The sequence below is a fragment of the Anarrhichthys ocellatus genome, unplaced genomic scaffold, assembly GCF_004355925.1.
Source record: "Anarrhichthys ocellatus isolate YVR2014 unplaced genomic scaffold, GSC_Weel_1.0 scaffold10, whole genome shotgun sequence".
NCBI classification, from domain to species: Eukaryota; Metazoa; Chordata; class Actinopteri; order Perciformes; family Anarhichadidae; genus Anarrhichthys; species Anarrhichthys ocellatus.
In genome coordinates this window covers 776,986-789,206 of record NW_022280040.1, presented here as the reverse complement: position 1 = coordinate 789,206, position 12,221 = coordinate 776,986, and the positions used below count along the sequence as shown (strand labels likewise).

The 12,221-nt window shown below is 41.7% G+C and overlaps 1 protein-coding gene across 5 annotated transcripts in view; it reads right to left on the bottom strand.

Annotated features, from left to right (window-relative positions):
- ctnnd2a (catenin (cadherin-associated protein), delta 2a) overlaps positions 1 to 12,221 on the bottom strand; it is a 221,379-nt gene that overhangs the window by 135,808 nt on the left and 73,350 nt on the right. For all 5 annotated transcript variants that reach the window (XM_031849928.1, XM_031849932.1, XM_031849929.1 and 2 more), the window contains exon 3: positions 9,339 to 9,451. In XM_031849928.1, the coding sequence (XP_031705788.1) occupies positions 9,339 to 9,451 (113 nt within the window). The remainder of the gene's footprint in view (positions 1 to 9,338; positions 9,452 to 12,221) is intronic.

Here is a 12,221-nt window from a genome sequence, read left to right as displayed (position 1 = left end):
TCTCTCTCTCTCTCTCTCTCTCTCTCTCTCTCTCTCTCTCTCTCTCTCTGTCTGCCTCTCTGGCATCATTTGGTTGGTTCTTATCTATTCTCGCCACTATCTGGTGTTGGGGGAAGATAAGCATGCATTTGCATGTTTAATGAACCAAACACCCCCGATTCCCCTCAGCATGAGGACGCACACATGCACACGGGTGCACAGATACACACATGCACATGCATGCACACACTGCTGCTGTTGGCCCTCAAGGCCTCCGTCTCCTTGGCACTGACATGGAGTCCCCAGCTGCTGACTTCGACAGGAATAAACATGGTCTATCTATCCATCTTCATATCTACAGCTAGAATGACAGGGGGACATCATTTCATAGCAGAGAGGAAATTATATGACATATTGGAAAGAAACAACGAAACCATAACAGAGTACATGGTGGCCGACAGGGTATAAAGTAACAGGATGTCACGGGCAAACATGGATACCCAGGGAAGCTAGACAGAGGCCACAATGTCATAGTAGCACCCCATTTGTTTTCACATTTTGGCAGATTGTTTCTCTACGCTAAACGTTTAGAAGAGGCAGGGCATCCACTCTTCTGGCTTCTGTTCAAGAGATCAGACTCTGACTGACTGGACAAACAAGATTTAAGCTCCTAGTATACTTGGCATACATTTGCTGTACTTAGGTGTCCCTGAGCAACAATCAATGCCTAAATCCCTGCCCTTCAGTGTTGTTCTTCAGTGGACTCTGACCTTTGACTTCCATGTTGAGGATGCTGAGATAAAGGGGCATTTTTTTCAATTGGCAACATCAAATATCCGAATGCTATCAAATAAGGAAACGCAAAGCCAAAGGGTAGGGTTTCTCCATATACATTCTTCACAAAATGTGAAAAGTCAAGATGTAATTTAGGAGCAAAGACAGATAGATAGAGGGAGAGATGAAACAACACGGGGAGAGGCAGACAGAAAGATAGACAGTGGGGACGACAGCGGTGTGAGAGATGTCGCCACCTGCCACCATTTTTCTCCTCTCCCCTTGGAAATGCATCATCAGTCATTAAGGGGGAGCATAACTCGCGGTATCATCATCACTCACACAGACACACACACACATACACATACACAGGCCCTAACACAAGGCGTATTTTAAGGTATAATGCAGCGGCCTATAATTTGAGTTATCTCTATGCAGCATTTTGCTGAGCTTATAAAACCGCCTGCAGCTAATGGTGTGATGGATCCCTCTATTATCACCCAACGCAGGAGACGAGAGTGGGCCATAGTGAGATAAAGGAATGTAATTGGATAGTATTTTAGCCGTGGCAAAAACAGGAGGGTGGTCAGGGACAGAAAGGGAGCACAGAGAGAACCTGTAAAAATAATACCTGCATGATGAAGTCTAAAAGCTGTTGGAATGTAATGGACTTTTCCAATATATTAAATCCAACATGACACTGAAATCACCTATGTGTGTAACGTGTGTCTGTAAAAATAATTTTAAACTAATGTGATGCAAGACTGTAGTGAAAGAGTGATTAGAATACACTGGGTTCATAAAGTGAAGCATGACAAAATGTTAAAAGACACTTTAATTCAAACCACACTTTAATTTAGTTATGCAAAGAGGCCAACTTTGACTACAGAACAAACTTTGAATAGAAAATGAAAAAAAAAACGAATGAAGCAATGCTTAGCAACCAACGCTCTGTGGATGGCAATGTCATTTCTATGAAATTTGATCCAGCAGTTAATGTTTGCCACAGGATCATTCATAATAAGCTTTCATGGTCACATAGTTTGCTCTCTTTGGACCTGGCTAGCACATCTAAGCTGCTCCGGACCAGGTTATGTTGAGAGTTCAGACTGTAATAAGTGTACCAGGACGTAGGTGCCAGAAGTGTATGAGATTATCTTCGTAGGGAGAGAGGACAAACGAATCCTGAAGCTTTTGCTGACAATATAGCTATGCGACAATAGCTATGACACAGGATGATGTTTTTATGCTTGGTCCCGACATGCTGCCAAGTCTGTTTTACACAGCTGGTATCGCAGCTAATAGAACAGCGATTAGAAAACTGTCAATAAAAATCATTTCACTTTGATTTGGCCAAAAACTAAAGTGATTTGCAGTTGCATTAAGAGTGCATTGAGTGGTAAAATCAATATATTGACTTGTGAATTTACATAATTAGCAAATTTTTCTCCCAGCATTTCTCTCTGGCTTCAATAGCATCAACAGTGTTGCTTTTTGCTGTAGTCATTTGTTTAATGTTCTTCATAGTTATCCATTGTGACGACCTGTTCCTCTTTTTGTGAGGTAGAAGACTCAAATGACGTGCAAAATGCCCTCAATACTGCTCAGACTACAAATGGAGAATGCTTCCGATGCCAAAATCTTGACCCATTGCCAACAGATAGAAGTTCAGAAAGCTGATAACCACCACTGCGATACTCTTTATCCCTGATTGGATTTTTAGGTTTTCTAAAGCCAGCTAATGCAAAGAAATCCCTGCTAAACATCAGCATCTTACTATTGTTACTGCGAGTATGTTATTCTGAAGTTAGCATTTAGCGGTGCCTGAGTACAGCCTCACAGAGCCGCTTTGCATGGGTGAAGATGAAAACGTAAATAGCAGAATGGAAGGGAGAGAAGAACATAAGAGAGAACGAAAAAGGAGTGAGAGCAAGTTAGAAAGAAAAAAAAGCTTAATCTAATGACAGACAAGCAGAGGACTTTTTCTAAATGTTTCTGGCACTCTCCATGTGTCTGGGGTCTATTTGCTGCTGTGATCAACTCTTGGGTGCAGGGTGAGGAAATGTGCGGGTATGTGTGCGGGTATGTTCACACACGCGGCACAAAGACTGGCACTGGTCCCTGCTGGTGTGGAACTAAATGTCACAGCTTGATTAGAATAAATAGTCCTATACGGGCTCTGGGACAGGGCACCAACGCACAGCAGGGCAAGCATGTGTGCGTGGTGACTCATTGCTTTTGTTCTATCTCTCTCTCTCTCTCTCTCTCATTCTCATAGAGACTGCGCACACACACACACACACACATGCACACACTTGGACACTCAGGCCTTACCTTTCTCTGACCTACCCGAGGGGTCTTTGGGCAGATGCGAACGTCTGAATAGCACAAACAGAAAGCTGTTACTGCCTCAGGACATGAACTTTACACCTCACTCTCCCTCCCTTCCTCCCTTTCACTCCCTCTCTCTTTCACTCACACTCACACACACTTTTGTTTCAGAATCTGTATCTCTATGTATCTGTTCAATATGTCAACTTGGCATTAAAGTTAGGTACACGCTAGTTCTGCAGCATATACAACATGACATGCAAACAGCTGAATAAAAACACACGCATACACACACCACCAATGTCCCTGTATCCAGCATTTGCTTTGTTCCAACAGGTGTGTCTATGAATACATGTGTCTGGTGCGGATGCCCTTGTTTATGCACATGCATGCAGGCATTTGGGGTTCACAATGGGGCCGCAGTCCGCCATAGCCTGCTGCATATATTCATTTCAGCGTGAGTGCAGAAATATGAATATTAGTTAACTTTTATTAAGGGATTTTGTTTTCTTTCTTTCCTTCTGCATTGCAATTATTCATTGCATAAACCATCAACAGCAGCATAAATATCAGTGACGCCTGAAGCAAGGATCTGTCTGTTTACAAAATAGACGTAATCCACATGCTTCAACCCGTGAGCGTCATAAATACATGACAGCGGGATACATAAATGATATGGCCAAAGGGAATGTCTGGTTAACAGAGCTAGCACAGAGTGATTATCTCTCTCACACACACACACACACACCTATACACGTACTACATATAGTTGTTCCAATTGATTCTGTACTGCAAATAAGTGAATATACAGACATAGTTCAGTCTGTTAGCACAGTGATAATACAGTGAAGTAAAATGATATTTGCAAAACATGATGATGAAAACTAGAGAGGATAGTGAGATAGATATGTAGAGCAAGAGAAAGAACAACGTGAGAGACAAGGAGACAATGGGAACGAGAAAAGACACAGAGAGACAGCGAGAGACAGAGAGAGACAAAAAGAGAGAGAGAGAGAGAGAGAGAGAGAGAGAGAGAGAGAGAGACGGGGGAAAATGAAAATGAAAAATAATAAATCAATGAACCTATTCTGTTAGCTGCCTCAGGGTAATGAAAGCTCTTTATTAGCCTTCTATCCCTTTCTCTATCCCTTTCTCTATCTCTCTGTCCTTTCTTTCTGTCTCTCTGTCGCTCACTCTTCCTGCGTTGCTTTCCCCGCCCCCGAGGATTGATATACTCTCATCTTTCCACTAAACGCTAACAATTCCATTAAGCACAACAAAACACTCATTTAGAGGTCACATTTGTTTCGGGCAACTTCGCTTGTCATCTGCATACCAACTGAGGGGCTGCCTGCCTCGGCTTGAATTCCTATTATCTGACATGACCTTTCTGCTTTAGAATAAATTGGCGAATCATAATGGACTTGCTTCTCCCTTTTTCTTTAATGACACGGCTTTACAACAACTGCACTCTGTCTCTTTTTCACTGTGCATTATTTGCTCGAAAGCATAACTAATTGCTGTAACATCTACAATTCGTCATCTTTCATATCACATATAAATACTCCATAACAGTAGCCATAATGCATCAAGCCGGTAGTATATTTGCTAGCAGTCAGTGTAATATGACAACAACATAAATACATGTATCCATAAGCTTGTAAGTGACATCATATATATATATATTGCTTTGATAATCTACAGCATTGCCCCGAGTCATGATTAGCTTAGTAGCCAGCAACACATTATTTCCTTAACAGTTCATCGAGCAGTGCTTTACTGCACCAATAATGTGTCCCAGACTGCCCAGCAAGGCAGAGGACGGCCATGGGAGCTTTAATGATCTGGATCTGTCTAGGAATTGTAGATTTATCTGCCTTACGTCTCAGTAAACACTGGTGAGGCACTCCTATAACACGTTCTACAATCTGCTGAACGATTTTGATGGGTAATTCATTGCATTGTTCATGAAAAAACAGACGTGATATGAGCACCGAGAAGCCATCGCGAAGTTCAGAACAAAGGTTTTACTGCAATAGGTTGCAATGGAATAGATGAGAGCAGCTACTGACGGTGGCTTTGTAAAACTGGAGCAAATCAGTTTAAAAGTAATTCCAGTGATTTGGCCTTGTACAGTTCAGGTTTCGTTTGATACCACGATCATCAAAATGTACAACCCTAAAGATTGAACATCCTGTAGCTTTTGGAGTAACAATGTATGGAAAACTGCTATTGTCGCTGGAAGTTTTACACCATGCTTCTATGCTAAAACCCCGGTGTCTCCATATGTTGACTTCTCTGAGTTTTGACCAATATATCTCCTCCTAATCCCGCTATGGTATACTGCATATAACAGGCAAGCGACGCGTCACAATTAATTATTATAATCGCCTTCTTCTACATATGCAGTTACTTATCGTGGTGAAATTATCTCTATTTGCGGGAAAAACTGACGCAACTACATTGCCGTATCCTATTCTTAATCTTAGATCATTTGGCCCTGTATCACTGTTTGTTTTGGCATATCTGTAATGGTGAATAATATATGAATGCTAATTAAAATCCATACATTCTGTGGTTTACCCCTTTAAAAGAGCACTGAAGGCTTGAGCTGCACAGCCAGTCGGGCAGAAAACACAGCAGGAGTAAATGTTTCCCACTGGCTGCCACTTACCACTAATGTTAGAAAAATGATAAATGAGTCCCGGCATGGTGTTTGGAGTCGACGTGTTTGCGTGTGAATGTGTATGTGCTGCCCGTGTGTGCTTCCTTCCTGTAAAGTGTTGTGTCGCATGCCAACAGTTCACAGTGTGAACAGATGTTAGCCAGTAATGCCCTGGGTTTCTGCATCCACAATCAGATATTTTTTTTTAGGGTCCTCAGCTCTGAACGAGGAGTCCGTGGAGATGCCTGAATCGCTTTATCGAGCGGAACACAACTAAGGACACGCAGGCTCGCAGCGGCTGCCAAGAACACACAGACACGCAAACACAAACACAGCCCTCGCTCCAAGCATGTGCAATACAAACCAACAAGCAGAGAGCATACAAAAACCCACACACCTGGAATAATAATACACACACAGGCACACACAAAACTACAGGGTACCAGGTAGCTTGTGCCCGTAAGTTGGCTTTCACCCTGATAGGCTTCTAACAGAGTAATGGACCCACTGCTGAGTGAATATGGTGGCTGCAGCTTAAAGCCAACAGGAAACATTTTGAAAGAGAATATAGACTGTCATGACAGGAGAAACATAACTTTAGAATGATAAGATGAGAGTAAGTTTTTCATAAAATATCAAATAATAATTTAGAATATTTAAAAGACCCCTAGTGTTATTTATTTGTAGCTGTCTACATTTTTCCTCCCAATCTAACTCCCTTGTTTGCCTTCCTTTATTTTTACCTTGTGCTTTATTACAACACCTATTCACTCAGAGCCAGCCACTGCACTCTATATTTAGCTGCTGCCTGTCACTGAGACCCTGATGAAGGGGCAGAAAATGAGTGGTGATGTTGGAGACTATGGGAAAGGTTAGCACTGTCTCTTTGAATAGCATCAGTCTTTCTCTGATCCTTCCTAGTTATGTTGCAGACACTAATATCTATATTTAGGCTTAGGAAAAAAACAAAAAAAATCAGACCTTGTTGGAATCTGCATAAAGGATAGTGTCAATCAAAATGACATAAAAGATAAAACCATAAAAGGGAAGACAAATGCACATCACACATTTTAGTTGACACGCATGACACATTTGAGAGCACACAGGGATGGATGTGGACTCAGTGGCATATAGTGAGCTGTCGGCAGACAAAAGCTTAGCTAAGCCAATCCTTTATATCTGATGTGATAATCGTAAGATGATGCAACCATGAGACAGCAGACTTGACAGCAAACAGGCTATTGCAGCACAGGCAGATGAACAAGCAGACATTCGCACAAGCATAAGGCAAATGCATCCAAACAGATGCACAAGTTCAGATAAAACCATGGTGAAGTGTTTCTCTCAATGACTTTTACTACATGCTGAGGACATGAAGACTTCAGATGATGTTGCCAGTAAGGAATATAACACAACATATTGTACATAACATGTAAGTGACAAGCCATATGTTGGGTTTAAGTGGAAGATAAAGCTCATCCAAGAGTTTCAAATGTGCTGACAAAATATTTAAGTAAATCCAGACAAGCAATCTGGAGGACTCCATCAAGACAGAATCTCACGTCTTTGCTTTCTCAGCTGCAGCATTTAAAAGTACTGGCGGAGCTGTCCAACATCAAACATATTATATGTGAATTGGCTTGACATAGGGCTAATAAGGAAAACAAATCACAGAGTCGAGAGTAAAAAGAGGAGTGGAAGATGAACTGAAACCTTTGAATAATCAATGCAAATACATGAATACTGTATATGGAAGGCTGATTCAATCTGAATTGAACTTTTAAGGGTTATCTGGTTTTTTTGGAGCCAACTATTTTATCAAATCCATCATAGATTACATTTATTAACTTCAAATGCTGTGGGAGAATTTTTTTAAAGTGCTAATGACCAGTATTATAGTAAGTAACAACAGTCTCACATGATAGTGAGGACTTGCCTAAGGATTACAAACACACCGCATAATCAAAGAAATCGAATAAACAATATCGAGTTTAGTCACACTTGTAAAATATTTCGAAGGGTATTTCACCAATATACTGTAAATGTTAAAGACTCAGTGACTTTGTCTTTGATGTTGGTTTGGTGCTGGTTATTTGTAAATGACTATCCTAGCATATTAAACAATAGAACTTCAACACAAACACAGGAAGCAAACCTCTAAACTTTCAAAAAGTCTCATCTGAGACTCAGCTGGATCAAGTAGAATGAACTGCGAAGGTTCAAAAGTGCCTTTTTTTCCAGCGTGCTCTGTTTCCTCGCTCCCCCCACTCAGGGTTGTGTACTTATGAAATAAGATGCCTGAGGGAGTCAGAGGAATGCTGAATTTGTATGAACCTGACTCTTTGACATCACAGCAAAATTCATGCAAACACACACACACACACACACACACGCATGCACACACACAAAACTCCGCAAAATAACTTTCTGACAAACTTTACTTTTCGTCAAGGAATTCTATTTACAGGCAGGCTAAGCATGTATCAAGGAGAATGTGAAGGGACAGTGATTTAGTGAGAGGAGAGCGGCAGATACTGAACTCAAGGTTTGAGATGTTAGCATCAAATTCAAAATTAGCATGCTAGTCGCGTTCATCTCCTCTCCTCCATCCACCCTTCACTCATCTGTGCTCCCTCTATCATTAAGAGCTCTCTTTCCCTAATCTGAAAATACATTTTGGCAACAGAAAGGTCAGACTTATAAATGGGGGACATAATTAAGTATTTTGAAGGCTTTCAGGGCTGTGGCTAACATGCTAATTAATGCTGTAATGTGATTAAAGGGTTTCCAGGAAGAGTAATATTAAGGCTTGACCCGAGTCTCCGTGGCAAAGCAAAGTCTCTAAGAAGACTTTTTGAAACCATGTACATGTGTGGGTGAAAGTGTGTGTTATCACACCTTTGCCAAAGTTGCTGATGCTTGTGTCTATGTGTCTGTTATCTCGAGCCCATGGCAGCTATAATGTTGTGTCAGTGCTGTATGTGAGAGTGCAAATGCTAATGCATTTGTGAATAGTGTTATCGTATTCTCACATTGTTATGTCATGCGTGTGAGTGCATTTATCCCTGTGTGTGATTCCGCCTGCAACCTCAGTGTTGTCCCAATCCATCCAGCTGATAAATGCACCCAACAGCAGGGGGAACACTGTTCTTTTCCAGTGGCATCACACACTTTTCCGAGGAAAAAACACCCAGGGTGTGTATGCTTCAGTGGGTGTGTGTGTGTGTGTGTGGGTGTGTGTGTGTGTGTGGGGGGGGGGGGGGCAGCGTTAGTGTCATGAAGGACGCAGAACCTATTCCATCACACTCTAAGTTATGTTTCCACTTGTGCATGGGCAGTCGGGGGTGCCAGTTAGAGCCATACTTGCATGTACACAATCTTGTGTATGTTAAAGGCAGGAACCCATAAAGTCCCACGTACAAACACAATATGTCTTTTACCTGACGGTGTTTAAGGACACACCCATAAAGACATATCCTTTCCACACAATAATCGGCCAATCACCACACACAAAAGATGGGGACGTTGTGTGTTAATTCATAACCCCACCCCACCACACGCACACAGAAAAGCAGGGCTTCCATGTTACCTGATGCTGCTCATGCTGCCTGCCTCTGATCCCAGCTTGCATCTCTCCAGCTGGGTGGCGACAATCTGACGCTCAGCCTCAAGTTCCCTGGTCAGGCGTTCAAACTGAAGCTCCTGAAGAGATAGAGGAAGACAAAGTGTGCGTTAGAGAGAGCAAGAAAGGGAGTAACAGAGGAAGCTGAGGTTCTGCTGGGAAGCTCCTGTGAAAGTTTGGAACTGGTGCTGAAGGGCCTTCTGCCAGGAAATTGAGACACTGCCATTGCTTAATACTGTCTTTCTTTCACCGCTGATGCAAGTTCTCCTATCTTTACTTCAGAGACACCAAAACAAAAACAAAAAATGTCCCATTTGATTGGTCATTGATGGAAGCAGTGGGGGTGTTAAAACTATTAAAAGCTCAATATCCTTTTTCAATGTAAGATAAGTAACCTTTGAAAGCCACCCAACAGCCCTGGAAAAGTATTTCAATGTGAATCATAAGTTGCTTTGGGAGTGCAACCTGCTTTGTCGTGGGAGAAGTGAAGTATTGTCAGCCGCAGATCACGGAAACAGCTTAGGGCTGGATGACAGCTATGCGACAGCTAAAAATGAAGTGTGATCATTAACATGAATGTGATTGACAGGTGAGAAAAGGCGTGAGGCAGAGTGACTGGTTGAAAGTGTTCTAAATGTGTGAGCAAAAAACGTCTTATAATCCCATCCGCTGTGAAGTGCGGGAGGGTTGTCAATTGGAGTAGTTGAAGCACTCCACCTAAAATTGGGTTAAAAACTGTACATCTGTCTAAAGGAGATTTTTGTGGAATTCCTGCATGAGATGTGTTTCTTATTTCCATAGGAGTTGATTTCCTGTTTGGGCCAACAAAGACATTTTCACATTTGAAAAGTGACACGTTTTTAAAAAGGTAAATTAGATTAGATATGGCTGAATTTTCTATACTTACCTAGCAGTTCTAGTATTTGCCTTACATACTTATTCATTACATAATATATAAATATTTTGTGAAAGCACCAATAGTCAACCCAAAATTATTGTTGCAATAACGATATCGATGTATTTGGTCAGAAATATTGTGATACTATGCAGTTAATCCTAACTGTATAGTGAGGGGAAAGAACATTACAAACTTCAGATCACTGCAATACAACTCAACAGCATGCAGCCAATGCAAATTACTTTGCAAAGCAAATAATGGCATTCAACTGTTTACATCACAATAGGTTGGCATTAAGGAAAACAATGTATCCTGCCATGATAACTTTTCAGAGTTTCAAAGTCCATTCTCATGGTTTTAGAAACTGTGGTGCAGTGTTTAGGCTTGTGATGCGTACTAAACCTCATGGACATCTTATTCAAATTTGGACTTCATGGATACCCCAATGAAGACACTTGTTGGGTTGTTCGTTTTTTTTTCTTCTGTCTGTCACTGTTGGGCGCTGCTAGCTTTAAGGCTTTCATGGATGGAAGATTACCCCTGAATGCATTACCCGACCCTTTTTGTGTGTGCCGATGCATTAGCTATTTAAGTGGCTTACTGACAGTTCCATATCAGTCATCTAGCTATGAGCCAGACAGATGAGATTTCAAACCAGCATTCACTGTGTGTAAGTACGTGCGCGCATGTGCGTGCGTGTTGCATTCAAGTTAATCACAGCCACATGGAAGCAGATCAATAGTGCAGTGAACTCCACCCCACTGAAGATATTGGGCATGTCCGACCGAGTGCATGCGTGTATGTGAGACCCTGCGAGAGAGAGAGAGACACTGTGTGAGCGAGATGTAGAGAGAGTGTATGCTGGTTTGATTGGTTTTCTCAAAGCCATTTGAAGCTCTGAATGTGTTGATCCCCAGTCGCTATCTCGAGTCTCTAACCTCAATCCCCTCTCCTCCCCAACACTACAGAGCACAATGCAATTCATCTCCCTCTCTGCCTCACCCCTTTTTCACGCACGCTTACAGCAACCACTTACTCATATGCACACACTTTCTTTCCATGGTTTTACACAATTTTAGGTCCATGCTTTCTTCTTCTTCTCTCTTCCTCATACACACACACATACACACACACATCCATTTAGGTGCCAAAAGCAAGCCCCTGACACATACATATGTAGTAGCAGTAGTTTATTGATCTCACGGTAGGAAATTCCTTTACCACAAACGGTATGGTATATGACAATGTGCAAGTTCACGTAGAAATTGTTAATGAGTAAAACTTCACAATCCCACCTTCTTCCCATTCCTCTCTAATCTTCTCTCCATTCACCGAACCTCTCCTTGCTTTCCGCCACCATTCATTGTGCTACCGAACGTCCTCTCTAGATTTTGTTCTTGCTCTACCTGCGACGAGATAAACCGCATACAGGTGAACAACAAAGTAGCGGGCTCAGCCACCCCTACGATTTTCAAAGCAAGGTGACGCTGGTTATTTCAGCAGGGTCTATTAAACCCCCTGGACCCGTAATTCTAAATTACAGCTTTGTTTGCCTCGCTTCAAAGACCCGCTCTGCTCCCCAGAAGCAGACTGCTTTGTCACCTTGTTTGCCACTGCTGCAACTGTTTTAAATCCTCATGGTGTAAATAAAAAAAAGAAAATCCCTGCACCTAAAGAACCATTATGCTAATTGATGATATGTAATACCTCAACAGTAAAATATCGTAAATGCCTTCTACGGTAATGCTTGAATGCAAAAACAGATTGGAAACCTGTTAGGCTAGTTCTTGCATTTGGGTAAAATGTATTCAAATATACATAACCTTTTTTGTCACATTTTATTCATTCAAATCGTCTGCCTAAGGAAGAAGTGTGCAGTTCGATAAATGATGACTTTCAAAAGCACATTCCTGAATTGGCATAGTGTCTGCATGAGTGAGTTTAACTATCCA